Here is a 27,948-nt window from a genome sequence, read left to right on the forward strand (position 1 = left end):
TTCATCTACTTATTCAAGCCTTTATTAAGTGCTTACCATATGCACAATCCTGTACAAAATATTAAAGGAATACAAAATGAATTTTAAAATGGTGCCAACTCTCAAAGAGTTTACAATCTAATTATAGTGACAAATAGTTTTGGAACAAATGATAGGAAAGGGATTATAAGTAAACATGTGCCCTTGAGAAAAATCACCTTATATCTTAATTAAAAGCATAAATTTCCAGTTGGGAATCACTGCTATTCTATACACCTTAATTAGTTCATCTTTAAAAAAAAAATTTTTTTTAATGTTTAATTTTGAAAGAGAGAGAGACAGAGAGAGAAAGAGAGAGAGACAGAGAGACAGAGCATGAGTCGGGGAGGGGCAGAGAGAGAGGGAGACAGAATTTGAAGCAGGCTCCAGGCTCTGAGCTGTCAGCGCAAAGCCTGACACAGGGCTTGAACTCACAGAGTGCAAGATCATGACCTGAGCCAAAGTCGGAAGCTTTACTCACTGAGCCATGCAGGCGCCCCTAGCTCATCCTCTTTAAAAGAGGTTGTTTTTAGAAAAGAAAATGTCTTAGCCTATCACATCTTTATGTCTGGTTTGAAGTTTTAAAACAAAAATTTGCTTAGAGAGGAAAAATGATAGATTCATAAACTCAAATTACCATAATTGCAGAAAGACAAAATATGTCTGCAATTGTGTATATAAATTTGAGAACAACTGGGTCAAGTATTAAAGAGTTAAATCTGGGGGTACCTTGGGGCGCCTGGATGGCTCAGTTGGTTGAGTGTCCGGCTTCAGCTCAGATCATGATCTTGCGATCTGTGAGTTCAAGCCCCACGTCGGGCTCTGTGCTGACAGCTCAGAGCCTGGAGCCTGTTTCGGATTCTGTGTCTCCCTCTCTCTCTCTGCCCCTCCCCCACTCATGCTCTGTCTCTCTCTGTCTCAGAAATAAATAAACATTAAAAAAATATTTTTAAAAAAATCTGGGGGTACCTGGGTGGCTTAGTCAGTTGGGCGTCCGACTTCAGCTCAGGTCATGATCTCAAGGTTCGTGAGTTCAAGCCCCGCATCTGGTTCGCTGCTGTCAGCACAGAGCCCACTTCAGATCCTCTGTCCCCTTGTCTCTGCCCCTCCCTGACTGTGCTCTCTCAAAAATAAATAAGACATTTAAAAAATTATTTTTTTTATAATAAAATAAAAAGGAGTTAAATATGAATTTCTTTGGAGATTTTCCTTGAACAAGTTATTATGCACAATTTCATCATATACACAACAGGGTTGATATTTACCTTCAATTAAGATTATAACTCAGATGCTTACAATTATTTCCATCATAATACACAGAATTAAAAAAATACTGATATAAAAACTTTTCCAGTAATTTACACATCAAAAATAATTTGGAATAAGACTAGGGATAAAAAGAAAAAGTAATGATATAGTGTGGATAATTTAACAGCAAACTCTCAGTGCAGAAATGTATGCAAATTTGCAAGTATGTATTTTTTCTGTATTTTATTATTTTTAAAAAAATGGCTCAGATAAGACTTAAAATACCCAGTAAAACAAGTGTGAGGATTCATTTTGTGAGATGTATTGCAGAGGAAAAGAATGGGCAAATAGTGTAATTTTAAGATATTTATTGATTCAGGCTTCCGAGAAAAATGTTTTCAAATCACCAAAAGCCAATACTTCTCTCTGCTCTCAATGCTAAGCCATTTTTTTCCACCCCAAATAAGGAAGTAACATATATTTTTATAACTAATCAGTTTGTGACAGCTGTGATTCTCAAATGCTTTTTAAAAATACAAGTGAGATCAAAGTTACAGACTATATGTAGCGATTAAAAAACCTGAATAGCCAAAGCTTTACTCTAACTGATCCAAAAACCATTCATTTGGCTGGATTTGGCCTTTTCAGGCTACACATGACTTTGCTCAAGAGCCCTGTACATATCACAAGGTTCCCACTGATGTTCTGAACACCACGAGCATGGATGCTAATGCCCAAGGCTGTAATTGACTGCAGGGGCTCAGACAGGAGACCCTACTGATTCCATGTTACTCCTTGACAGATTTCTCCTCTCCACTCTCTTCATCAGCTTCCTCTTTTTCCTTGTAAGAATCCTGGCTGTTGGTATCAATAAAATAATTTTCTTCCCCATTCTCTCCTTCTTCTATTTTTTCTTCTTCATTAAGGCTGGAGGAAGAAATGTATCAATCTTTCACAGGAAAAATGATTTGGTTTAAAGGTCAACAAACTCTGCAATGTATGCCATCAAGTAGTCAGTCTTCCTCAAGTGTACGAACTCCGATTTATCAAGAAAACTCTATAAAAGTGTCAATTGGGAACTAACTTATTTCAAACCTTGATTGACTCTCAAAACTCCATTTGAAAGCATCTTAACTATTTTCATTATTTATGTCAGTCAGAATTTAAATTATTCTGCTTTAAAAACAAGATACCTCATCACCATGTAATGTTCTGAATGTGTCAAATGTTAAAATATCAATGTTTTACAACAATTCACATATGTTAGGTTAAGAGATCTTTTAAAAATACAGAACAGTTTTATGCTTTCCAGTAGGTAAGAATTATTTCAAAGGTAAACCATTTAGACATCTTATATATGTTACCTTTCTTTATCTTCAGTGAAACTTTTCATCTCTTGATTGCTGAAGTACTCAAATATTTTTCTACTTTGGCCTTTCTTTGAAACAAACTCATCAGATAGTCCTACTGCTTTTAGGGTGTTAGAATAATGCTTTTCTGCTGCCATTCTTGCATTTTTCTATAGGAAAGACAAACCTTTTTAGATGAGAACAAAAGACTTTAAATTTCCATTAAAGATGTATGGGTTAAAAGCTCCAGTGAAAATTAAAGTCAATAATCACAGTTGGCTGGAAACAGGCAGACCCTCTGACGAGCAAACCCACTTGCAGGCATATTCCCAGAGAAAGTCCTACAGATGTGCCCCAAAAGACATGTACAAAAACGTTCCAGATAATATAGTTTGTAACAACCCCAAACCAGAAACAACCCAAATACCTATCAATAACAGGATGGCTAAATAGTGGTCTATTCACACAACAGAGTAAAATAAAGCAATGACGATGAGTGAACTCTAGTTGTCCATGACAACATGGATTGATCTCACAAACATAACACTAAACAAAAGAAGTAAACCACTAGACAATACATACAGAATGTATGATTCATTTACATAAAGTTCCCAAACAGGCAAAACTAAACTATACTTGTAGGGATAGGTACATAGGAAGGTAAAACTGCAAAAACAAACAAACAAAAAAACACAACAACAGTAATGACAAAAACAAGGAAATGCTTATCTCAGAAGTTACAATGGTGGTTACCTCCAGGGGAGTGGGGGAGGGTTTCGATCTGGGAAGGGCACACAAGGTTTCTGGGGTGCTGGCAACATTCTATTTGTTAACCTGGGTGGTAGCCACATGAATTTTGACCTATAGTTATTCTTTACACTATACCCATTTTATATATTTTTAAAAATAGGCTTTTATGTTCAAGGATATCTGGAAAAATCAGGAAGAAAAGAAGTTCATGATAGTTGTCAGAGGTTTCTTTCATTTTATGTACCTCCTATAATTTCTACTTTTTACATGCCACATCTCTAATCCATCAAAGATGATAAAATCATCACTGTTCTTGTCTTTACTCTGGAGGAAGCAATGGATACAGCAAGAAGGATAAGAATTTTGATCTGTGTTCAAATCTCCGGAATGTTGTTTCCTGGCTTTGGGACCCGTGGAGCTGAGCTAAGATGACCCTTTCATACCTGAAGCAAGTTAGGAGTCATCACAGTTCCTGAGACCACAGGCTTTCCAGGGTCACAAGATGACTGGGGTTCACGCTAGTGCCCCAGTTTTAGTCAACTTTTACCTCCTATGAGCGGATATGAACTAGTATAGGGCCAAGAATTGCCATCTGGGGGGTGCCTGGGTGGTTCAGTCGGTTAAGCAACTGACTCTTGGTTTCAGCTCAGGTCATGATCTCACAGTTTGTGGGTTGGAGCCTTGTGTCAGGCTCTGGACTGACAGCATGGAGCCTGCTTGAGATTCTCTCTCTGTTTCTCTCTCTCTCCCCCCTTACCCATGCTCTCTTTCTGGAAAGGAAAGGACAGGAAAGGAAAGGACAGGAAAGGAAAGGACAGGACAGGAAAGGACAGGACAGGACAGGACAGGACAGGACAGGAAAGGAAAGGAAAGGAAAGGAAAGGAAAGGAAAGGAAAGGAAAGGAAAGGAAAGGAAAGGAAAGGAAAGGAAAAAATTGCCATCTGGACCTCCAACTAAAGCAAGGTGACTAGGAATACACTAGTTCCAGTGCCCCAGTGGCATCCCATATTGGAAGTGTGGGAGAGTACCCAGTCTTACCCCCAAATATAACAAACAAAGAAATTAAGACACTCCCTCCACCCCCACTAAGGTTAAGCAGTTTGCTTAAGGTCACAAGGATAATGAGCGATAGAACCAAGTCTCTTGACCAGTTCCTAGGTCTGTTCCACTCCACCATGCTGCTTTCTCTAAGTAATAGTGGTCATCCTGGAGTTTGAAGGTGGCTTAAACCTGACTTCAGCAATGCAGGTGTCTACGGACTCCAGTATAATGAGGGAACATGGCATCTAGTGTTTCGTGGGAGAAACCAAAATAGCAAAGACCGATTACAATGGATAAACTACCACCGGTGATTTCCTGATGCTCTGAAAAACTGAAAAAGCACTACTAAATCCACCCACTATGATTAAAAACAATTTTTGGAAAAGTAAATAAAAATGCATTCAGAGGCTATGAATATCAACAGACAAGCCTCGAGGAACTGAAAGTCATGGCAAAGTGAGAAGATAAGAACTATGCCCCAAAGAATGTAAAGCAGAATAAGGAAACCCCAGACCTAACTTTAAATGCATTAAGAACAGTATATGCTGATCTAAACAAATTAAATAGAAGAGATATTAAAATGATACCAAAGTTAGTACTCATAAGTCTTCATTTGAATTTGGCTTAGAATTTAATTTAACATCTACTCAGTTAATAAACCCTGTGATTTCCAAGAAACAGGACAACACGGTTTGTTCTGCATTGGATCATAGGCTTACTCTGCTAGAGAATAACTCAACAGCAGCAAGAAGACCACAATTAGCCCTAATAAGGGGATAATGCATAAAGTTGTGAGTGAATTTATGAAATAACAGCTGTTAATTAGCAGCAAAAGTCACAGCAAAACAGGCAGCGAGAAAAAAATTGTACTAATTTATGTTAACAAAACCAAAGCAATGGTGAGTCACTGCCAGTCACTCTATATATAGAATTAATTACCTTTTAATATTTTATATCATGGTGAATAGTGTATAATTATTCTTTAAAAATTTTTTTAAGTTTATTTACTTATTTTGAGAGACAGGGAGAGAGAGAGAACAGGGGAGAAGCAGAGAGAGGGAAAGAGAAAGAATCCCAAGCAGGCTCCACACCGCCAGCATAGAGCCCAACGTGGGGCTCCAACTCATGAACCACGAGATCATGACCTGAGCTGAAACCAAGAGTCAATTAACTGACTGAGCCACCCAGGCACCCCTAGTATATAATTATTCTTAATTGAAACAAACATTTCTGGGGCGCCTGGGTGGCTCAGTACATTGAGCATCTGACTTCAGCTCGGTCATGATCTCACAGTCTATGAGTTCAAGCCGCGTGTCGGGCTCTGCATGGACAGCTCAGAGCCTGGAGTCTGCTTCAGATTCTGTGTCTCCCTCTCTCTCTGCCCCTCCCCCTGCTCATGCTCTGTCTCTGTCTCAAAAATAAATAAAAACATTAAAAAAAATAAAAAAATAAATTTTGAAATAAACATTTCTTCCTTGCATTTCACCATGCAAAAGAATTATAGACAATGAAATAAAAGGAGCAATTAAAATAACTATGATTATTTTATTTTACTACCAAATACTGCAAAAGAAAACTAGTGTTTCTTCTACAGGAAACCAAAATAACATGCAATGATGAGTTTGTCTACAAATCAGTGCCCTCATTTGAAGGGGGGAAAGTACTTATTTTTCATAACCATAAGTTTAATTTATATCAATTATGTCATTTATTTAATTACTGAATACTTATTTTGTAACAAGTCCTCATGGAAGGTAGTGGGTATAGACACAGGAAAGTGTTTTGGACAAAGGGAACAGCATATGTTAGGGCCAGAAGCGGCGGAAGTAGCATCAGCTATGAAACTGACCTATGTTTTCAACATTTAAAACTTCTTCATGGGTTTAATTTCACATGACTACTTACTTTGCCTCATTTTCTCTGTGCTTAGAAACTGGGAATTCAAAGCATGGCAAAACGGCTTACTCACGCTGAGACTCCACTAATAGTTCAGGGCAGCGCTCTCAGCCTGGGCTAATCCCTCCCCCCCCCCCCCCCCCCCCCCCCCCCCGCCAAAATGAGAAGTCATTATCTGGCTAATTTGATCATGACAGTTCAGTTTTGGTTCAACAAATGCTTAACATCTCTGTGCCAGATGTTCTCCTAGGTGCTGGGTGCTGGAAATACAAAGATTTGACCACAACCTTCAAAAGTAACTAGCTAGAAGGGAAGAGAGATCCTGAAACAGATAATTTCCCACACAATGTAGCAGGAGCAAAGACAGAGGTATGCTGAGGGTAATAAAAAAAAACAGAGGAAAGGGTACTCAATCCAACCTGGGAAACAATTCAAGAAGTGATTTTATAGGAAGACTTGAAAGATCAGGAGAAAAAATAGGAAGAAGCTCTAAGAGTGTTCAGAAACAGCATCAACAAAGATTTCAAGTTTGAAGCTAGTAGTCTGGTATGATCTGAAAGAAAAGTTTCTGAAAGAAACTAGTTAACCTCTTTAGAGGTTAACAGGGATCAGAAAGTAGAGGATCTATACATGCTAAGATTCATGGGGTTATCTTCTGGGAGAAAGCAGGACAGCTTAGTGTTAAGTGTTTGGAAGGACTGACTTGGGTCCAACCCTAGTTCCATTACTAACTATGAATCTTACTACTTACATTCTTTGAACTTCAGCTTTTTCCTCTGTAATATAGGAATAGCCACTTTGGGAGGCCAAAGTCTCTGACTGGCTCAGGCCATGATCTCACAGTTCATGAGTTCGAGCCCTGCATCAGGTTCTGTGCTGACAAAGTGGAGCCTGCTTTGGATCTTGGGTCTCCCTCTCTCTCTCTCTGCCCCTCCCCTGCTTGCATTTCTCTCTCTCAAAAATAAATAAACTTTCAAAAAAGGAATACCCACTTTGTAATATTGTTTGAAGAAGTCGGTGACAAGATTTTTCTTTCTTTCTTTCTTTCTTTCTTTCTTTCTTTCTTTCTTTCTTTCTTTCTTTCTTTCTTTCTTTCTTTCTTTCTTTCTTTCTTTTTAGTTTTTTAAAGTTTATTTTGAGAGGGGGAGAGGGCACAAGCAGGGGAAGGTCAGAGAGAGAGGGAAGAGAGAATCCCAAGCAGCCTCCACACTTAAGTGCAGAGCCTGATGCAGGGCTCAAACTCACAAACCAGGAGAACATGACCTGAACCAAAACCAAGAAAGAGTTAGCCACTTAACCCACTGAACCACCAGGTGCCCCAAGATCTCTTGATACCATTCACTGAAAATGAGAACGAGTGGAATCAGTGAAAATGGATGATCATCATCGTTATCAGAGGTTATTTACTACATATTCAGGGTTAAGATTTGGCAAGGGAACGGGAATAGTAAAGTGAAGATATAATGGGTGGCTTTGCAAAGAGCAAGGCAGGAAAATGAGTCAAACCATTACAATAACTCACACAGGAGACAATAGAGATTTCACCTCGCATTTCACCATCGGGAATGGAGAAAGGCAGGTCCAAATATTATTTAGGAAGAAAACTTTCCAGGTCTCTCAGTAGCAACTGAAAGAGGGAGAGGCAAAGTGGTTCCCAATCACCAAAACTATGGTCCAATAAAAATAGGAAATCAAAGAGGAAGATCTAGTTTCAGGCAAGATGAATGTAAGATACCTGTGGGAAATCTCTGTAGACAGAGCCACCAGACAAAGACATAAAAACCTGCAGCTGGGAGCTGGAAATAACTATTTTAGGAGCTAAAAGTCAATCACTTTATGCTAAATAGAACAGCTTATGATGATTTTTCCAAGTTGAAACTGAGATTTTAAAAAAAGAAACCCACCCCTTAAAATGAAAAGCATTACATAAAATTATATACAAATCTGTAAGTAAAGGGTTCCCATAACTTTGAGAGGCTGTAATGTGTAAATTCAGTTACAATACATGTCTCTGTCCTCAGTGAGTCACTGAGAAGAAGAATCCTATAATGCTAACAGGAAGCTCCAAATGTAACAGGTTGAAATTCACACCTGTAACCTCCAGTGATTCTGTCTATTGTTAAGCTATGTCACCCATTAGAACACCTCCCTTTTGAGAGGGATGTGAAATTGACAAATATTTTTTAGGGGGAGATTATAAAACCGAGTACAAATTTAGTAAAATCAGCGTTCATTGTCCATATGATCTAATTATTTTTCCAGGGAAAAGGAAGTGCTTTCAGTAATTGTAGGTAAGAATGAAAATTACAGACTCACTTAAAAAATAAATCAACAAAATGAAAAGGCAATGTACTGAATGGAGAAAATATTTGCATATCACTTATCTGATAAGGGGTTAACATTCAAAATATATAAAGAACTCATACAAGTCAACAGCAAAAAAACAAATAATCCAATTTAAAATGGGCAAATGATCCGAATATTGTTCCAAAGAAGATATTCAAATGGCCAACAGATATATGAAAAGATGCTCAACATCACTAGTCATCAGAGAAATACTAATCAAAACCACAATGAGATACTACCTCACACCTGTCACAATGGCTATATCAAAAAGACAAGAGATAACAAATGCTAGTGAGGAGGTAGAGAAAAGGGAACCCTTGTGTACTGTTGGTAGGACTGTAAATGGAAAACAGTACAGAGGTTCCTGAAAAAATTAAAAATAGAAATATGAGGGGCACCTGGGTGGCTCAGTTCGCTGAATGTCCGACTCTTGACTTCAGCTCAGATCATGATCTTGTAGTTTGTGGGTTCGAGCCCCATGTCAGACTCTGGACTGACCATGCAGAGCTTGCTTGGGATTCTCTGTCTCCCTCTCTCTCTGCCCCTCCCCTGCTCTTTCTCACTCTCTCAAAAATACATAAATAAACATTAAAATAAACAAGATAGAAATAGAAATATGATAGAATCCAGCAATGTCCAACTTCTGGGTATTTATTTGAAGGAAACAAAATCACCATGTTAAAGAGATTATCTGTGCCCTCACATTCAATGCATTACTATTTACAATAGCCAAGATATGGAAACAAAATAAGTGTCCATCAAAAGATTAATGGATAAAGAAAATGTGGTATATATGCAGTGGAATACTATTCAGCCATAAAAAGGGAAATCCTGCCATATGCAACGATATAGATGGACTTTGAGGACTTTATGCTAAATGAAATAAATCAGAGGAAGACAAATTCTGTATGATCTCACTATATGTGGAATCTAAAAGCAAAAACAAAAGAAACTCATAGAAAAACAGATCAGATTTGTGGTTACCAAGGGAGTTGGATGAAAGTGGTCAAAGGTATAAACCTCTAGTTACAAGATAAATAAGTACTGGGAATGTAATGTACAACATGATGACTCTGTTAATACCACTGTATGGTATATATGCTAAGGTATAAGATGCTAAGAGGGGCACCTGGGTGGTTCAGTCTGTTAGGCTTCCAACTTCGCCTCAGGTCAGGATTTTGCAGTTTGTGAGTTCGAGCCCTGCATCAGGCTCTCTGCTGTCATCACAGTGCCCACTTCAGATCCTCTGTCCCCCTCTCTCTCTCACCCTCTCCCCTGTTCACACGCACTCTCTCACTCTCTCTCTCTCTCTCTCAAAAATAAATAAACTTTAAAAATATATATTATTTTTTTTAAAAAGCTGCTGAGAGAGTAACCCCTAAAAGTTTAGATCTTAGTGAATCCTAAAAGTTTGGTGACTACATGAAGTGATGGTTATTAACTGAACTTGTGGTGGTAATCATTTTGCAATATATGTTTACCAACTCACTACGCTGTACACCTTAAATTTATATAGTGCTCTAAGTCAATTATATCTCAATGAAACTGGGAAAAAAACTGGCAGAAATAAATCTGATTCCATTAGCATTTTGTTTCATTTTTTAATTCTTCAAAGACTTACAAATCGTATCATGAAGGCTCACCTTAATATCCGGCTAAGTTGGTATTAAAAAGAAAAGACCAGCCATGAAAAACAGGCTATGAAACATTTTGAATATGACTGGATTAGCAGCATGTTATCAAGCTGACATGTCTTATCAACAAGATTCAATGCTCAGATTTGAGCAAAAACTTACTTGACTGATTTGATGAAGCTGTCACAGAAACAATAATATGTCTCAATAAATTGTATACAACATATAAGAAAAACGGACTGTAAATTAGGAGCTAGAGATGCTAAATTAAAAAAAAAAAAGGCTGAAAGTAGCTCTTAAATTCCAACAAACACAACCTGAGCAACTCTTTCAAATAGTAGCGGCCTGTTTTTTAATTTTTCTTCTCTCTCTTCTAGTTCTCGTTGGTATTCTCTCATCCTTTCCTTTTCACTCTTTCTAAAATCAAATAAAAGGAACAGCATTTTAAAAAGAAATAATAACTTGCACATATAACATTTAGCTTAGACGACAGATCAGAAGTTAAATTATGAGCACAGTTTACAGTTTACCACAATTCCTTTCCTACACTGGTAAATTTTTATGGACTGCAGAATAAAAATCCTAGGTTGTGAGAACACACCTTTACATACTGGGAACAATCTGGATACTCTGATGTTTCTGAAATCTTCAAGATTTTTAAAAAATTATGTATTAAAATGCTTCAAACTGGCCTGAAGGGATGAATGAACACCCTCTTATCTCATTTGTAAGTGAAAAAAAACAAGAAAATTTAGTTCAAATTAGGTATCTTTTCTTAAAGGAATTTCTTCTGAAAAACAAGACCTTGCTCCTTCTTTTTCCTCATAAGTGAGATCTCCTATAAATCGGTGGCAGAGTGAATTAAATGGGAGTAGGTCAGGGGAGAAATGGGGACTATGGGAATAGAACATATAGAAAAAAGGAAGCAAAATACATAAATTCACAATAAATGTACTTACTACTTGGATAAGATCCTATAATGAACTAAACTATGCTATTTCCTCTATGTAAAATATACTAACTTTACCAAGATAATAAGATTTCATGGATTAGAGGAAATAATTGTACTATAAAATGCTAATTATGCTTAATTATACACAAGATTGGTATTATGAAAAATCCAGTTTGCTTTCTTAGGGTGAACAGTATATTTCTAAAAATTATCGCTCAAGTTCATCAAATTAAGCTCCCTCTATCACTGAATTACACTGATATATATTATAAGGGATATAAACATAATATACATTATAAAATAATATAATTATTATTATAAATAAAAATTTACAATTAAAAAGGAATACTCATAATTAAAAGCAAATACAGGGGTGCCCATATGGCTTAGTCGGTTGAGTGTCCGACTCTTGATTTAAGCTCAAATCATGATCCCAGGGTTGTGGGATCGAGTCCCGCATTGGGCTCTGCGCTGAATCTGAAGCCTGCTTAGAATTCTTTCTCTCTGCCTCTCTTCCCCACTCCTGCACTCTCTCTCTAAAATAAAGTCATAAAATAAATAAAATATAAAAAATAAAAGCAAATATAATTTGGGGGGTACTTATAAATCAGATTAAAAATTAATTAATCATATTACTTACCCAGCTTAGGGGGAGATATTTTCCTACTTAAACATGAACATTTTTACATAAAAATGTTCCTCTGGAACACTGGTTTTCAAACTTTGTGCTGCAGAATTCCAGTGTTCGTGAAGGGGTTCTGCAAATATCTTTATTTATTTATATTCAAACTGCAACGGAATGCAATACACACCACTAAACATTTATACACACGTGTTAACTGACACACATAACTGATGTTATTTAACATCAGTGTGTTAATTTGTGATATTAGATTTCACGCAGACCTCAGAACAAAGCTCTGTGACATATCTATTTATTGAAGAATATTCTTAGATTACATGGCAAGCTATTAAAAAAGAGCTTTGTGTGAATCAAAATTTTTCTGTTTACTGAAATTAAAATTAAAAACTTAAAAAAAAGATTTTTCTCAATATTGTACTGTGCAATCAAAAATAGTATAAAGAAGGAGCACCTGGCTACCTCAATCAGTAGAGCATACGACCCTTGATCTCAGGGTTGTATCATGTTCAAGCCCAACAATGGACATGGAACCTACTTAAAAAAAAAAAAAAAGTATAAAGTATAAAAAAAAGCATAAAAAAAGATTAGATACTAACATAAAATTACAACTATGAACTATGGCCACAATCAATATGAAATGTTTCAATTCATCAATATGGCTTTATGGTCCTTACCATGAGGTGAGTACATACGGTGGTTCTCACCATGAGGTGAGTGTGAATGAGAATGTGTGTATGTTGAATTTAAGTAACCGATGGCAACTTAATCCGGAAACTAAAATACTAATCAATCTGTTCATATATCGTATCCACTGAAAGAAAGTTTGAAAACCAGTGATCTGGAGGTTCAGGATTCTTTTATGATACCTGAGAGACATGACTCTGGATTTAGACATTTGAGCTAAACTTTGATGTGAGTCATAAGCCTTAGCCCGGGTCATCAGGAGTTTCTGCAATTCTTTCATCCTTTGCTTCTGCTTAGTTAGGATCCGACTTCTCTCTTCTTCCAACATTTTCTTTTCCTCAAGTGATCTCCTGAGGGCAACAAACTAAGGCTTAATCCACTTTAAGCCAGTGAGAATGCTGTTTAGCAAAGATTTAACACGGGAAAATTCAAAGGTTGAAAAAAGGCAACCTTTTGTGAAGGCTCTGACTTGCAAAACTAGAAATCAACAGGCTAACCTTTTCTATCCCCAAAGATTCATAAAATACAAAATACATTCATTTCTTAGCAGAACACCCTCTGGCAAAATACTCTATATTATACGGTAAAATATATCACCAAATATAATTTTTTCACATTTTCAAATTCACCAACATAAAATCAACAGAGCTGCAAACACGATTTTAGCAACCGCGAGTCAGCTGGTACGATATCCTAGTTATTTACCTTGTGGCTTGTTCTCTTCCTCTGGAAGACACTGTGGGCATTGGAGGGTTGCAGTGACAAGGCACAGGCTTTGCACTTGCACTTCTTGCTGGTGACTTGTGCCTTGGAGACAGATAAGCCCGTGTTTCTTTTAAATGTTCTTCATCTGCTGCAACGTCTGCCAAAATTTTCTCTCTCTGAGTGGATGCATTGGAGGCTGCGTGAAGATCAGATGGTTTACGGACAGTTAGGAATTTTGAAAACTTCTGTTTCGAGAGGCGTTTCTGATATCTCTCGGGAAGGTCTTCAAAATCAGCAGTTTGCCACCTAAAGTTGTGTTTACACTTCAACTTTTCAGCCTGTTCAGGACCCTTGAGCTTCCTTGCAGCACAACTTCTGTGACCTGATCTGCGAGGCAGAGGGGATGAATTCTGTAAAAGCTCTTGGGCTCTCAGTTGCATCCTAATGTTTCTATACGGCTCTTCTTCTAACTTTCCATTGGTAACCGAACCATAAGTAGACCGAGGTATAGGTCTGGCCTTAAATCGATTTGTTTTCTTTTTAGACTTAAACAAGTCTCTCATCTGCTTATCCCGGATTGCTTGCTTCTGTTCCTCCCTTGCGATAAACTTAAATGGCTTTTGTGAGGCCAAAAGAGCTTCTTTGTTTTTCTCCTTCATATATCTCCTGCGTTCTTCATTTTGCTTGACTATGTCATGATAAAGGGGGAAAAAGACAAATGCAGGAACTGGATTGGCTCGGAATTTTTTCTTACACTCTGATTCCTCCTCTTGTTTTTTGAGCAGTTGGTGTACCATTTCAATATCTGGCTTAGATTTCATGTTTGCTTCTTTTTTCCTCTGTTCCCTAATCATCATCTGAAAAGGCTCAGGTACTGTAATCTTTGGTACCCATTCTCTTGGTTTCTTCTTTGTTTTTTCAACTGGGAAGTCAGCATGTCCACACTGAATATAATCTTCAACAGAGAAGTTTGTCCACATGTTGTTGATCAGTTCTTTAGCATAGCTCATCACTCTCTTTTTCTCAGGACACTCTTTTTCTAAGTTGGGCAACTCATCTTCAGAGGAAGACATAATCAAGGAGGAACATTGCCCTAAATCAGGCTCTGAAAAGGATGTCATTAATGAGATACGGTGATAGGAGTTCTTTTCTGATTCAGACCTAAATGAGAAGAATAATTAGATTATGCTCTCAGTTGCACGTGACCAAATATACAAATTAAGAACTAGATATTTTCTGTTTTTTCTTTTAATTTAAAACAAATTTTTTTAAATGTTTAATTTTGAGAGAGAGAATATGAGTGGGAGAGAGGCAGAGAGAGAGGGAGACACAGGATCTGAAGCACGCTCCAGGCTCTGAGCTGTCAGCACAGAGCCAGACGCAGGGCTCGAACTTGTGAACTGCCAAGATCATGACCTGAGCTGAAGTTGGACGCTTAACCGACTGAGCCAGTCAGGCATCCTGTGCACTATATATTTTCTAAGATCAAGTTATAATCAGTTAGAAGATAAGAGCCTATAGATAAGGCTTCTAATTATCACTTTTATTTAGAATAGAGTTAAGAGATGCCTATAAATTATCTAAAATTCAACTCCCTCACATTACAGGGGAACCTGAGACAGCAGAGGCTCCTTGGGTGTAAACTTTATTCCATTCTCTACACGTTTTCCAGAGTCACCATCTTAAAACATACATATAATCATGTCACTCCGCTTCTTGAAACTTTTCTATGATTTGTCATTGTAACAAAGTCAAGTCTAGATTATAAAGCCCTTCAAGGCTAGCCACTGTCTGCCTTTCTGTTTCACCTCTTGCTTCTCTCTACTTCCAGTCTCCAAACATTTTTTTCTTAATGTTTATTTTATTTTCCAGAGTGAGAGACAGAGTACAAGCAGGGGAGGGGCAGAGAGAGAGGGAGACACAAAATCTGAAGGAGGCTCCAGGCTCTGAGCTGTCAGTACAGAGCCCGATGCAGGACTCGAACTCAGAAACCGCGAGATCATGACCTGAGCTGAAGTTGGACACAACCAACTGAGCCACCCAGGTGCCCCTCCAGTTTCTAATCTTAAGTTATATCCAATCACATGAAGTTCTTCACACACACTGTGATTTCTCATGCTGCCACGCCTCTGCACACATGGTTTCTGTTGCCTAGAAGCCCACTCCTGGCTTCCCGCATCTGCTACAGCTATGCCTCCTTTAAGACTGAACTTAGATATGACAGTTCTGTAGAAAATTCCTGCCTGCATCCCTCTACCAACACCATAACATAATCAATTATTTCTTCTTCTGTCTCTATAACACTGTTACATCATGTTGTATTGTAATTTTTGGTTCTCAGCTAGTTCTTTGAGCTCCTCGAGGGCAACTCGATTTTGGCTCCTCAGGGGCCAGGCAACACCTGGCACACGGGAGATGCACAATTAGCACTGACCAACTGGATGAGTTAAGAGACTTGCCTCAAGTTTCAAAACAAGAGAGTTTACAGTAGAAATGGGTCCAGGAATTACAGACTATTTTGAAAACCTGAATAAGATTTATATCTTAGACCTGAACACATTGTACTTTATATTTATACACACACACACAGATATACACATACATATTATAAATATATATACATATATATGTGTGTATATATATATATATATATATATATATACACATATACATATACGTGTGTGTATATATACGTATATATATATATATACATACATATATAACTTTTTTTAAGTACCAGAAGCTGGAAAGTTTATTAAAGTGAAAAGTATACTCTTGATATATTAAGGGGGATAAAGAGAGAGAGAGCAGAGTCGTACTTTGTATTTTTAATGATCTCATGTTAATCCACATACTGTAAACGGCTTTTAAAATTAAATTTTAATTTTTATCATTTAAAAATGGCCAGACTAAATATTTTGATACATAGCTACAGTTCTGTGAGTGGCAGGTCAGAGAGAAAAGACTAAATGACCACCAAATGACTCTCAAAACAAGAAGCCATTGGTGGATAAGCCATTACACATTTTGAATAAAATCCAACCTCTGTATATCATTAAAAGTACAAAGGGACAGTAGAGAGAAGATATTCTTTTTTTTTTTTAATTTTTTTTTAACGTTTATTTATTTATTTATTTATTTATTTTTTTAAATTTTTTTAACGTTTATTTACTTTTGAGACAGAGAGAGACAGAGCATGAACAGGGGAGGGGCAGAGAGAGAGAGGGAGACACAGAATCAGAAGCAGGCTCCAGGCTCTGAGCCATCAGCCCAGAGCCCGACGCAGGGCTCGAACTCACGGACCATGAGATTGTGACCTGAGCTGAAGTCGGACGCTTAACCGACTGAGCCACCCAGGTGCCCCACGTTTATTTATTTTTGAGACAGAGAGAGACAGAGCATGAACAGGGGAGGAGCAGAGAGAGAGGGAGACACAGAATCCAAAACAGGCTCCAGGCTCTGAGCTGTCAGCATAGAGCCCGACGCGGGGCTCGAACCCACGGACCGTGAGATCATGACCTGAGCCGAGGTCGGACACTTAACCGACCAAGCCACCCAGGCACCCCAAGAGAGAAGATATTCTGAGATAGTTTTGTTCTGCACTTTTAAGTATACATTTTACAGCCCACAAATAATACATGTACAAACTCACCTGGAAGAGACACTAGAAGCTTCTTCCCTGATGATCACTGGCTGAACTTCCTTTAAATTTAATTTATTCTGGTACATTTTCTCTAATTTTGCCATAGTTTCCAAGTGGGCAGCTTTCAGCTCTTCTAGTTTCCTAAAATAGTCTTCATTAGAGTGGTAAACATCAGAGAAGTCCACAAAGTCCTCACCACTTATATGTGTTTGTCCATCCACCTCGGAAATGTTAGTGTTAAAATTAGTCTGGTAGGAAGGAAAAAAAAAAAAACCTGTTACGTGGTATTTCGAATTGAAAGACAAATTAAAATGACACCAATTCCCAGTGCTGCTTCTTAAAGTGTACACTTAATTAGGTTATATGTTTCTTGTGGGCTACATACATATAATGGATTCTAAGTTACTTGTGGGCTATGTACATTTTCCCCTAATGACATTTTATTAAGAATGAGAAAGAGGGGCACCTGGGTGGCTAAGTCAATTAAGCATCTGACCCTTGATCTCAGCTCAGGTCATAATCTCAGAGTCGTGGGATCTGGTCCTGAGTCAGGCTCTATGCTGACAGCATGGAGCCTGCTTGGGATTCTCTCTCTCCCTCTCTCTGTGCCCCTCCCCTGCTCATTCGCACACACTCTCTCTCTCAAAATAAATAAATAATCATTAAAAAAAAAAAGAATGAGATAGATATCAAATTGCCAGAAAATAAATGCTATTTAATTCATTTTATAAATGATGGTTAGATTCCCAGGTCATGTACTAACTCATATACGATAATAGAATAGAACCAAACCATCCTTTATAAACAACCTCCTTCTGAATTATACTTTTTTTTTCTCAAGGAAAGTCCTTTATTTATTATTTTTGTTTTTTAGAAAGAGAGAGAGCATGTGAGCAGGGGAGAGGGGCAGAGGGAGAAAGAGAGAGCATCCTAAGCAGGCTCCACGCTCAACACGGAACTGATGTGGGGCTCGATCCCACGGGATCAGAAGCCTGGAAAGAGAGGTTAGGGTAAGCAGGAAATGGTTCGTTCCCACTTCTCATGACCTGAGCCCAAATCAAGAGTCTGATGCTTAACCAACTAAATGAGATGAAGAAAAACAGTTCTTCCTGCTGCAAACCAGCCAAAACAGCCCCAAACCCTTCCCTAGCTGGGCTCCTACAGTGTTGGCCCTGAGGGTGTGCCTTTGGAGAAAAGATAGGGAAAGGGAAAAGTCAGAGAAATGGGAGAATGAAGACAGGGGAATGGAGAGAACTTCTCATTGGTTCACTAAGGAGCCAGAGAGAAGGACACCTATATGGCTCAGGACAAAACAGGAAGGGGGGGGCGGGTAGGAGAGACCATCAGAACAGCAACTTCTGTGGGCAACAAAAGCAATAGCTCTCATGGGTGAAAAGGACTGTCAGAGTGACAAGAGAACAAGAGCAGTATAGTATCATAACTACACATAGCACAGCTATGCTATATACAGGTCATGTCTAGAAGGGTCTGACTGGTCTTCCTCCCTCACTCTTTTCACACACCTTCCAAAGTTCTTTAACTTCAACAACTAAAAAGGTAAAACCCCATTTTCTCTGTAAAGAAAATAATTTTAATATTTCTCAGTTGAGATACAGGTGAAATTATTTATGATGCTATGCATAAAAGACTGCTGATCATGGTTTTAAATTTAACCCAGAGCATGAAATAGACTGAAAGTGAAAAAAGCAGTTTGCCATAGAAAACTATAGATCAAATCTGATAGGATTCTAGAAAAGTGAGTAGCTTCTCCCAACAGAAAAATTCATAAAATCAGCTGTCTACAAATAGTTATAGGTATGGGCTTTTTTTTAATGGACTAAAAACAGTGTACAAGAGGCCAGTGCTGTACCACTTGGGGTAACCTAAAACAAATGAAGGAAAACAAGTTTTCTTTGAAAGAATTGGTAAGCAGAAATTCATTACCAACGAATTTATGACTCAAAGAATTGCTTTATATATGCCCTACAACTCAAGTAAGAGAGTTTTCTGATATCTTCTGCTGTTTCTGTATGTGCTCCTCACCATTACTTAGCTGTGGGGATGAGAACTTTGTTAATTTCCTCATTCATTAACTTTTTGGAGACAACCAGCATTCAGCTGGCTGCTAAAGATACAAATCAGATAAAAACTCTACCTTAGAGAAGCTTCTGGCTAGTTTACCAGAGGACATGTACACAAATCAATAGCAGACTGAATGAGACAGACAGAACTCTTGACTCCTGTTCAGTTGAACAGGGAGACAGAAGAGTCACCATGTATGTCACTATATAAGACACCATGAAAGCTCACAGAAAGAATGCCTAATTCTGACTAGGGGGAAAGAAGAGGCAGAATTTGCAGAGGTGAGCCAGACTGGAGACATAAAGTTGGATGAGGACAAAGTGTGCCAGAGACCAAGGAAGCAGTGGAAGACAAAGAAATCTGAGGCACAGTGCTAGAACATTCATTGTATATTATTATACCCTGTGGCAATGCAACTAGCAGGTAGTATGATCTCAAGGAAACCAAGGCTCAGAGGAGTTAGGTGACCTGCCTGCAGTCACACAGCTAGGAAGTAGCAGAGCTGGTATTCAATCCCAAATCTGTTAGGCTCCAAAGGCACACCAAAGTCCTCCCAAGGACAGGAGAGGTTTTTTAGCCACAAGAGGAAGGAACAGGCATTATGTGTTCAGAGAGGGAGTCTGAGCAGGGGTGGGAAATTGGGTATATGGAGCCCAAGGGAGGGTGGGAAACAAAGTGAAAAAGGCAAGTTGAAAGCCCCAACCAAGAGTCCAGGTTGCCAGGCCATAGCCAAGAGGAGCCTTGAAGGATGTGAGCAGAGGAGTAACACCATGATGATCAGGAGTCTTCGCAGCAAGTAGGAGGAGGGAGTGAAAGAAAGCTAGGTTGGCAGCAGTTAATGGGCTATTGGAAAGGTCTGAGTTAGAGATATTAAGGGCAAAATGAAGGGAGCAGCACCAGGGACAGAAGAAAGGAGGCTTGATAATGGCCTGGATTGTGGGCAAGAAAGTAAAAAGCTTTCTGTGTGGAGTGCTGTCTAGGTACATGACGGTGCTGTCATTCATCAACACAGGGAATACCGCGGCAGACAGTGTTTTAGGGAAAGGGAACTAATCTCTGTCTTAGACACACTAAGTTTGAGGGGAGAGTAGGGCAGCCAGATGTCCAGGAAACCACAATGCACACAGAAGTGACAGGTACAGCCTTGGATGTGGATAAGGTTGCAGAGAGACAAGAACCTGAGGATGGAAATGTTGGCAAACACCAACATTTAAATAAGCAGGGAGAGGAGGACTGATATAAAGGAGAAAGTGACACAAAGACCAAGTGATAAGGGTATTCAAATAAAAGGAGCTTTAGTTTGGTTTGAGTTTGGAAGATAAAGGAAGGCTTCCTGGAAGAGGTGATATTTGAGATGAGTCAAAGAATGGAAGAATCCAGAGGGTCAAAGACAGTGAAGGGGGAAAAAGGAAAGGGGTATTCCAGATGAAGTTAAATGACATTAGCCAAAGCAGCAGGGGTAGGTGACATGGTGGGGAGCAAAGTGCAGGATAAGAGGGGAGTAAAATGCATAAAGCAGTTTTGGGGACAGAGCCTGAAAACGGAGGTTAGGGTAAGCAGGAAATGGTTCCCACTTCTCATCTAACTACTGGCTCCTAACCACTCACTGGTCACCTGGTTTCAGCCCCCCTATAATCCTTCAATAAGAAACAGTTGTATGGAAGTTAAATAACTTCAGTTTTATCATGCCTTGGGAGAAAGATTATAGGCATGGTGTCAGAATTCTAATCCAAGCCTAGGTTCTGCACTTCTGTGACATGGGCACTATCAGTTTTATGATACATGAAATAGATGTGCCAGGTGTTAAAACTATTGTTTCTTGGCTCCAATGCCACCCAGAATTCTATACCCTGTTATGTGATGCTGGGGATGGGACTCCACAAAGAATGTTTCTGCTTTGCCAGCTGTTCCCCAGTAGACTCTAAAAAAAATAAATAAATAAGACTAGAGGGAAACTGCAAAGCTGGAGGAGGAAGAAGGGACTTTATCCCTTTCTGTTAGTTCTCTGTCTGCTGAGTCTCCCTAGCAGTAGTTCATTCTAGCAGCGGTAACTGACTCTAGTTTGCAGTTTTTCCAATGTTCACAGAATCAGCAAAATCACCTCAGGACCTTTGCACTTGGTGTTCCTTCTCCCTGGGATGCTCTTCCTTCAGGTATTTGCACAGCCCACTTGCTCACTCCTTCAGGTGTTAATGAAATGTCATCTTCTTAACAAGATTTCACTGACTACCCTATTTGAAATTACAACCTCCCCCCCCCTCATTGTCGGCCTCCCTTTTCTGCTTTATTTTTGTCATAAATATTCACCTCCAACTGACATCTACATGAAGTTACTTATTTGAGTACCATATACCTTGCCTCCCTACCAAAAAATAAGTATCACAAAGGCAATGATTTATCTGTTTTGTTTGTGGCTGTGTTCCCAATGTCTAGAAAAGTATTTGGCCAATGGCAGATACTCAAGAAATATTTGTTGGATGAATGAATATAAGCTAAAAAAAAAAATTAAGTTTACACAGAGGGAAGACAGGTATTCCCTCACATAGGACTGAATCATTTGAAGAAATACTGGCTGCCCTAAAGAGCTATATTCTAATCCACATTAAGGAAAGGGTTTATTTTCCAAAGACTACAATTAATATTCCAAAGAACTATTTTTAGGCAAAAACATCCGTGTGCTCTTCATTCATTCTTTTATAACATGCCTTAAAAGAAGGCCTTATAAGAATCATTTTCACAAAAAGGATAAAATGTATTTGGACCTGGAAAAACTGTTTGAAAAATTATAGAAGGATTAACTAGCTTCTAACAAGATGGAACCGTAATCTCTACAAAGTAATCTCTACAAAGTATACTTAGGCATTAACTTTGGCATACTATCCACTCCATTTCAGCTTAATACTTCAAACTTTTCAGATAAACTGATCTCAAAACATTTTATCTAAAACAGACAAATGGTGGGGCGACTGGGTGGTTCAGTAGGTTAAGCATGGGACTTTGGCTCAGACCACGATCTCACAGTCCATGAGTTTGAGCCCTGCATCGGGCTCTGCGCTGACAGCTCAGAGCCTAGAGCCTGGAGCCTGGAGCCCGGAGCCTGCTTTGGATCTATGTCTCCTCTCTCCACCCCTTTCCCAGCTCACACTCTGTCTCTCTCTCTCTCTCAAAAATAAATAAACATTAAAAAAAATTTAAGACAAAAACAGATGAATGGTTAATAAGCAACTTCTAATCATCTCCATACAATATTTGGTATATAGAAAATATTTAGTAAATCAAATAACCTAGGCCAAGGACATTATTTTCCAAGAACCTAAAATAGTACCCTTTCCCTTTAATTGTTCAGCTTTCTATGGAATGTTGTACATGCAGCAGCCACCAGATTAGAGGATAATCTTCCCTAGATTGGCTTGACCTATTTAGATGATGACTCCTTGTAGCACATGTTGCTTCATTAGTAACTAGCACTGTCAATTATCTTTGTGCTATAATTCTACCTAGTATCATCTGCAGTTCCGGAATTTTTATTTAAAAACTTTTTTGCACTGAAAAGATTTCTAAGGAATAAGGTAGATCTATATATGCTAACATGGATAAACCCCCCAGTTAATGTAAGAGAAAAAGCAAGCTGCAGAACAATATGTATAAATAAAACGTGGCCATATAGGGGCGCCTGGGTGGCTCAGTCGGTTGAGCCTCCGACTTCAGCTCAGGTCAGGATCTCACGGTCTGTGAGTTTGAGCTCTGCGTCGGGCTCTGTGCTAACAGCTCACAGCCTGGAGCCTGTTTTGGATGCTGTGTCTCCCTCTCTCTTTGACCCTCCCCCGTTCATGCTCTGTCTCTCTTTGTCTCAAAAATAAATAAACATTAAAAAAAATTTTTTTAAATGTGACCATATATTAAAATATTATGTACATAGGAGATAGGAGGAAGCCCAAAAGACTATACATCCAGTTTCACTTTTTAATTTTTTTAATGTTTATTTTGACAGAGGGAGACAGAGAGTGAGCAAGGGAGGGCCAGAGAGAGGGAGACACAGAATCCAAAGCAGGCTCCAGGTTCTGAGCTGTCAGCACAGAGCCCGACCCAGGGCTCAAACCATGAACCGTGAGAACATGACCTAAGCTGAAGTCAGACGCCTGACTGAGCCACCCCAGGTGCCCCAACTATACATCAGTTTTAAAACAGTAGCTACTAATGGGGGTTGGGGTAGTCAGATTTTCTTTTTGTGGGGAGAGGTGTTAAAAGGGCCTACACCTTATTTGTAGCATTTGATAGACATATTTTTTAAGATATTATTTTTGGGGCACCTGGGTGGTTCAGTTAAGCATCCAACTTTTGGTTTCAGCTCAGGTCCAGATCTCGTGGTTCGTGGGTTCAAGCCCCACACTGGGCTCCCTGCTGCCACTGCCGATGTGAAGACTGCTTGGGATTCTCTCACTCTTCACTCTCTCTGCCCCTTCCCTGCTTGCATGTGCTCTCTCTCTCTCAAAATAAATAAATAAACCTGAAAAAAATTTTATTTTTAAGTAATCTCTACACCAAACATGGGGCTCGAACTCACAACCCTGAGATCAAGAGTTGGATGCTCCACCAAATGAGCCAACCTGGTGCCCTGTAGCTGAAATTTTAAAAGGAGAACGTGTTCATGTATTACTTCCATAATTAAAATGTAACTTAAAAAAATAAAATGAAGGTTTTGTGAATACTAATACTAGAATAAAACTGGACAATTTCTAATGGATACTTGGTGTGCCTGGCACCTCCACACATACTCCTGGAGCAATACTCCAGCAATTGTCCTCCCCCAGCAATACTGCTTACCTTTCTTTCCCTTGCTCTTCTACTACTCTCACACCCAGCCCCCAACTACCCATGATAACTCTTCTATTTCTTTAAGAGGACAGAAACCATCAGAGGGAAGTTCACTCATCTTCCCACCTACAAAACAGCCCACTTTTGTGCCCTTTTTCTCCTTCGCTCCTGTTTCAGGGATGAAATTTCCCTTCCCTTAGCAGCATTTAACCCTTTCACTCATCACCAAAGCCAATGAATAGGAAACTTGCACACCTTGCTGACCACTGTAGCTGGTCCTTAATCTCTTTTGCCCCCTTTTTCTCTACCTATCAAATGCTAAGTTCTTTTTTTTTTTTTTTTAAGTTTATTTATTTATTTTGAGAGAGGCAGAGACAGCATGAGTCGGGGGAGGGGGAGAGAGAGGGGGAGAGAGAATCCCAAGCAGGCTCTATGCTGTCAGCGCTGAGCCCAATGAGGGGCTCGAACTCACCAAACTGTGAGATTATGACCTGAACCCAAATCAAGAGAGTCGGAGGCTTAATCAACTGAGCCACCCAGGCACCCTTGTTTAAAAAAAAAAAAAAAAAAAAAAAAAAATATATATATATATATTTTTTTTTTTTTTTATACAAAGTCTGATTTATTTGAGAGAGAGAGCATGAGCAGGGAAGGGGCAGAGTGAGACAGTGAGACAGTGAGAGAGAAAGAGAATCCCAAACAGGTTCTGCGCTGTCAGTGTGAACCGTTGAGATCATGACCTGAGCTGAAATGCTGAAATGAAGAGTCAGATGCTTGACCGACTGAGCCACCCAGGTGCTCCTTTATATATATATATATATATGAGAAGGGAGATGATTCATTTTCAGAAATACCAAATAAAAGCTGAGCTGTTAACAGTAGGTTTACAACCTATCGAAAATATGTACGAACCCTCCCCGACAATGGAGTCCCAAACCTTCACTTCATTTCATGGTTCTTTTTCCTTTCTCCATTTCATGGGCTTATTTTCACAGGCTTTACAGTGAGTATGTGCCAAAGAACAAAGGGAGGAGGGACTGAAAGTCTCTGTGTCACCTTAGGGAATGTGCATTTGCCCCTCCCCTGGTGGCACTCTGTCCCTCTCTCTCTCTGAGGGGCAGAGAGAGAGGGAGACTTAGAATCCAAAACAGGCTCCAGGCTCTAGGCTGTCAGCACAGAGCCCGATACAGGGCTCGAAGTCACAAACCGTAATATCATGACCTGAGCCAGTGGATGCTGAACTGACTGAGCCACCCAGATACCCCTTAAATGCTAGGTTCTTAAGAGTTCTATACTAGGCCCCTTCTCTTCTTTCTCTGTACTCTCTCCTTTAGTGACTTCATCCATTCCCATTGTCTTTAAAATGCTGAAAACTCCCAGACAGAAATCTATAGTGCAGACCCCAGGACAATGGTTTCATAGGCCCAACTGCTTCCTACACATTTCCACTTGGTAGTTTCATAGGCATCTCAGAATCAAGGAAATCTCAGTTCCCACCCAGCCTGTACACCTATTCCTCTCCAGTTATCCCCAATTAAACAATGGCATTCCTTTCTATACACCTGGTCAAACCAGAAACCTGGGAATGAGCATTCTTGATTTCTTCCTCCTTCTTAGCTTTCACATCCGATCTAACAGTAAATCCTATCCATTCTAGAGAAATCTGTCCACTTCTTGCCATGTCCCCTGGCCTATGTCCAAGCTACCACCTTTGGCCCCTAAATCACTACAACAGCCTCCTAACCAATCCCTTATTTCTGCTTTGTCAAAGTCTCCAATCATTCTCCACAAAGCCACCAAGTCATCTTTTAAAAATGTAAAAAGAAACATGCCAGATCTCTTAAGTCTTATAGGACATCCTGCTGTACCAACAATAAACACTAAACTTATCTTGGTCTAAAAGGCCCTGAATGATCAGGCCCAGCTAACCTCTCCAACCTCATCTCTCCTTGCCTCTCCTCTCCGCTCCCACCTCCCACTCTCTCTTTTCAGATCCTTAATAACACAAAGCTCTTTCTCTTTCAGTCTCAGGGCATCTGCACACGCTGTTCCCTCTGCCTGGAATGAATGTTTTTTCTGCCCCTACTCTTCAAATCGTTGCTCTTTCTCATCTACCAGGCATCAACTTAAATGTTAACTCATTTAAGCAGAAGCAGGTGCCCGGCTACTTCTTTTTTTAATCATAGAAGCCTGTTCATTTCTTAGCTGGTATTTCTCATCTTACAATCATTTGACTATTCATTTTGTATTTGTGACAATGTGATCTATGTCTGTTTCATTCACAACTAAATAGTCAGTGACTAGCACTTAATAACTGCTTGATATTTTTTGAAAAAGGTTAAATGTGAATTAAAGAATATTGTTTTACCCATGTCATCATCAATCACAAAACAGGGCCTATGAAGTGCTATCTCCAACTGAAGCTAGATTCAGAGAACTGGCCTCAGAGCCCAATATGGGCACAGGAAGTATACCTGCAACTACAGAAATGACTGACTCCTATACCACAGCAAGCCAAAGGAGAATTTCATCTTTGGGCAAGTTGTTCAAATGACAGTCTCACCGGCAGTTGTTATTATTAATACAAATTTACATAAATCATTCTTTAGATATGACACACATTTTCTCATTTGGTTCTCCTAATATCCTGGTGAGACAAAAGAGATATTATAGTTTTTTTACATACAAGAAAGAAAGTTACATCGCAATATCACTTAGCAAATGGCAGAGAATGGATCCTAATCCAGGACTCCCAATCCTTTTCCTCTATTCAAATCTTTTCCCTCCATCACTTTGCCCCCTTTGCTGGCTACTGAGATTTGTGTTGTGGGGAAACTTTATCATGAGTGAAACTGTTCCCAGGACTCTGACGCTGGTTCTTGTTCAGGGTCTTAATCTGCTTTACTCTGGACCACCTCAAGTAGTTTATCTGTTGGTGAAATACTGACCATAAAAGATGTTGCTACAGATTTTCTTATTAACAGTTTTAGTGTAAAAAGGTTAGAATTCCAAAATATCCAGTGATTTTCATTAGTCATAGGCCATAATGTTTTGTATCTGAGAATCTTTAGACAAATAGTGCTAAGAATCATTAACTGGGGGTAAGGAGGTTAATATCTGCACATGAGAATTAAAATTCAATGTTCCAGTCTTTTAAGCGAAGAGAATAAATGGCAGACTCGGCCCTCTACCTGATGGGCAGGTTCAGGACACATGTGACGCTGAAAATTGGTCAGTGAAAGCCTGTCTCACCCTGAGGAGTTGTTTAGGAAACTAGAACCTCGGTAGTTCGCTTCTCTGGATGCTTAACTTTAATCTGTATATGATCTGCCCACTGAACTCTTCAATGGTTTTAAACACCGCCTCTCATGGGTAGTGTTACAATGCAGTAATAACCAAGACTTTAAGGCGACAATTAAACACACCTGACAGCACAGCGGATTCACCTGAGTTTTATGGGTTATCCGCTATTGCGGACATCAGTTTTCCCCAAGTTGAAAAGAAAAAGAAATAACTATGTCCAACAGATGCTGGAGCAAAAGGAGTAAACTTCTGTACTTTGTACTCTCTAGAAATAAAGTAAATGCTCTCCAAGAAATTTTTACAACAACCTCTTCGGTGAAAATTAAAAGATTTCCCAACGCCTTGGTTTACAGTATTTTCCGTGGGGTGGGGGTGGGGTGGGGGCAGAAAGAAGGTGGCGGGCCAGATTTACTGTGTAGGGAGGAGCTGGACAGGGCGCCGCGTTTCCCAGCCTGTCCTTCACCTTGCCGGAACGCCGACCAACCCCCACCTGCACCAGGCGGACGCCCAGCCCCTGCCACGTCCCGCCCCCGCATTACCCGCGCCCGCGCCGGCCGCACTCCCTTCTCCTCCTCTTCGTCTTTCTCCTCTTCCACGGCCTCCGTCCCCAGAGCCTCTAAAGGCTCTTCGCGTTCGTACTGGGCGACCTGCGCTCCGGTGCTGGGATTTACTGGGGTTTGGAGACTGGAGGCCGCCAGCTTCGCCGCTCGGTGTGAGGCGGCCATTCCCTCCCCGCTGAGGCCTGTGCGCCCGCGCGGGCCTGCAGTGGGGAAGCTGGCGCGGCCTCCGGCAACCGGGCGGCTCCTTGGGGCGGGGGGTTACTAAGGGCTCGGTAACT

General features: G+C 39.6%; 1 protein-coding gene across 2 annotated transcripts; it reads right to left on the minus strand.

Annotated features, from left to right (window-relative positions):
* FAM161A (FAM161 centrosomal protein A) lies at nt 1-27,948 on the minus strand. 2 transcript variants are annotated; one of them, XM_019431779.2, is made up of 7 exons: nt 27,650-27,947; nt 16,920-17,158; nt 13,268-14,428; nt 12,745-12,912; nt 10,601-10,700; nt 2,631-2,785; nt 1-2,193 (listed from the first exon to the last, which is right to left on the minus strand). In XM_019431779.2, the coding sequence occupies exons 1-7, from the start codon at nt 27,833-27,835 to the stop codon at nt 2,055-2,057; spliced, it is 2,148 nt and encodes a 715-aa protein (XP_019287324.1). In that variant the 5' UTR covers nt 27,836-27,947; the 3' UTR covers nt 1-2,054. The 2 variants fall into 2 exon arrangements, with proteins under 2 accessions (XP_019287324.1, XP_019287396.1); XM_019431851.2 differs by lacking the exon at nt 12,745-12,912 and having other exon boundaries at nt 27,650-27,948.

This window comes from Panthera pardus, unplaced genomic scaffold (assembly GCF_024362965.1).
Source record: "Panthera pardus isolate Hobbes unplaced genomic scaffold, ASM2436296v1 HiC_scaffold_25, whole genome shotgun sequence".
Lineage (NCBI taxonomy): Eukaryota > Metazoa > Chordata > Mammalia > Carnivora > Felidae > Panthera > Panthera pardus.

Excerpts from the sequence above, each read along its gene's own strand:
- FAM161A (XM_019431779.2), bottom strand. The coding sequence starts at position 27,835 with ATGGCCGCCTCACACCGAGCGGCGAAGCTGGCGGCCTCCAGTCTCCAA. Across the intron at positions 17,159-27,649 it reads TGCGGCCGGCGCGGGCGCGG|ACTAATTTTAACACTAACAT; the intron begins GTAATGCGGGGG and ends CCTTCCTACCAG. Across the intron at positions 10,701-12,744 it reads TCCAGAGTCATGTCTCTCAG|AAAGAGTGAAAAGGAAAGGA; the intron begins GTATCATAAAAG and ends ATTTGATTTTAG.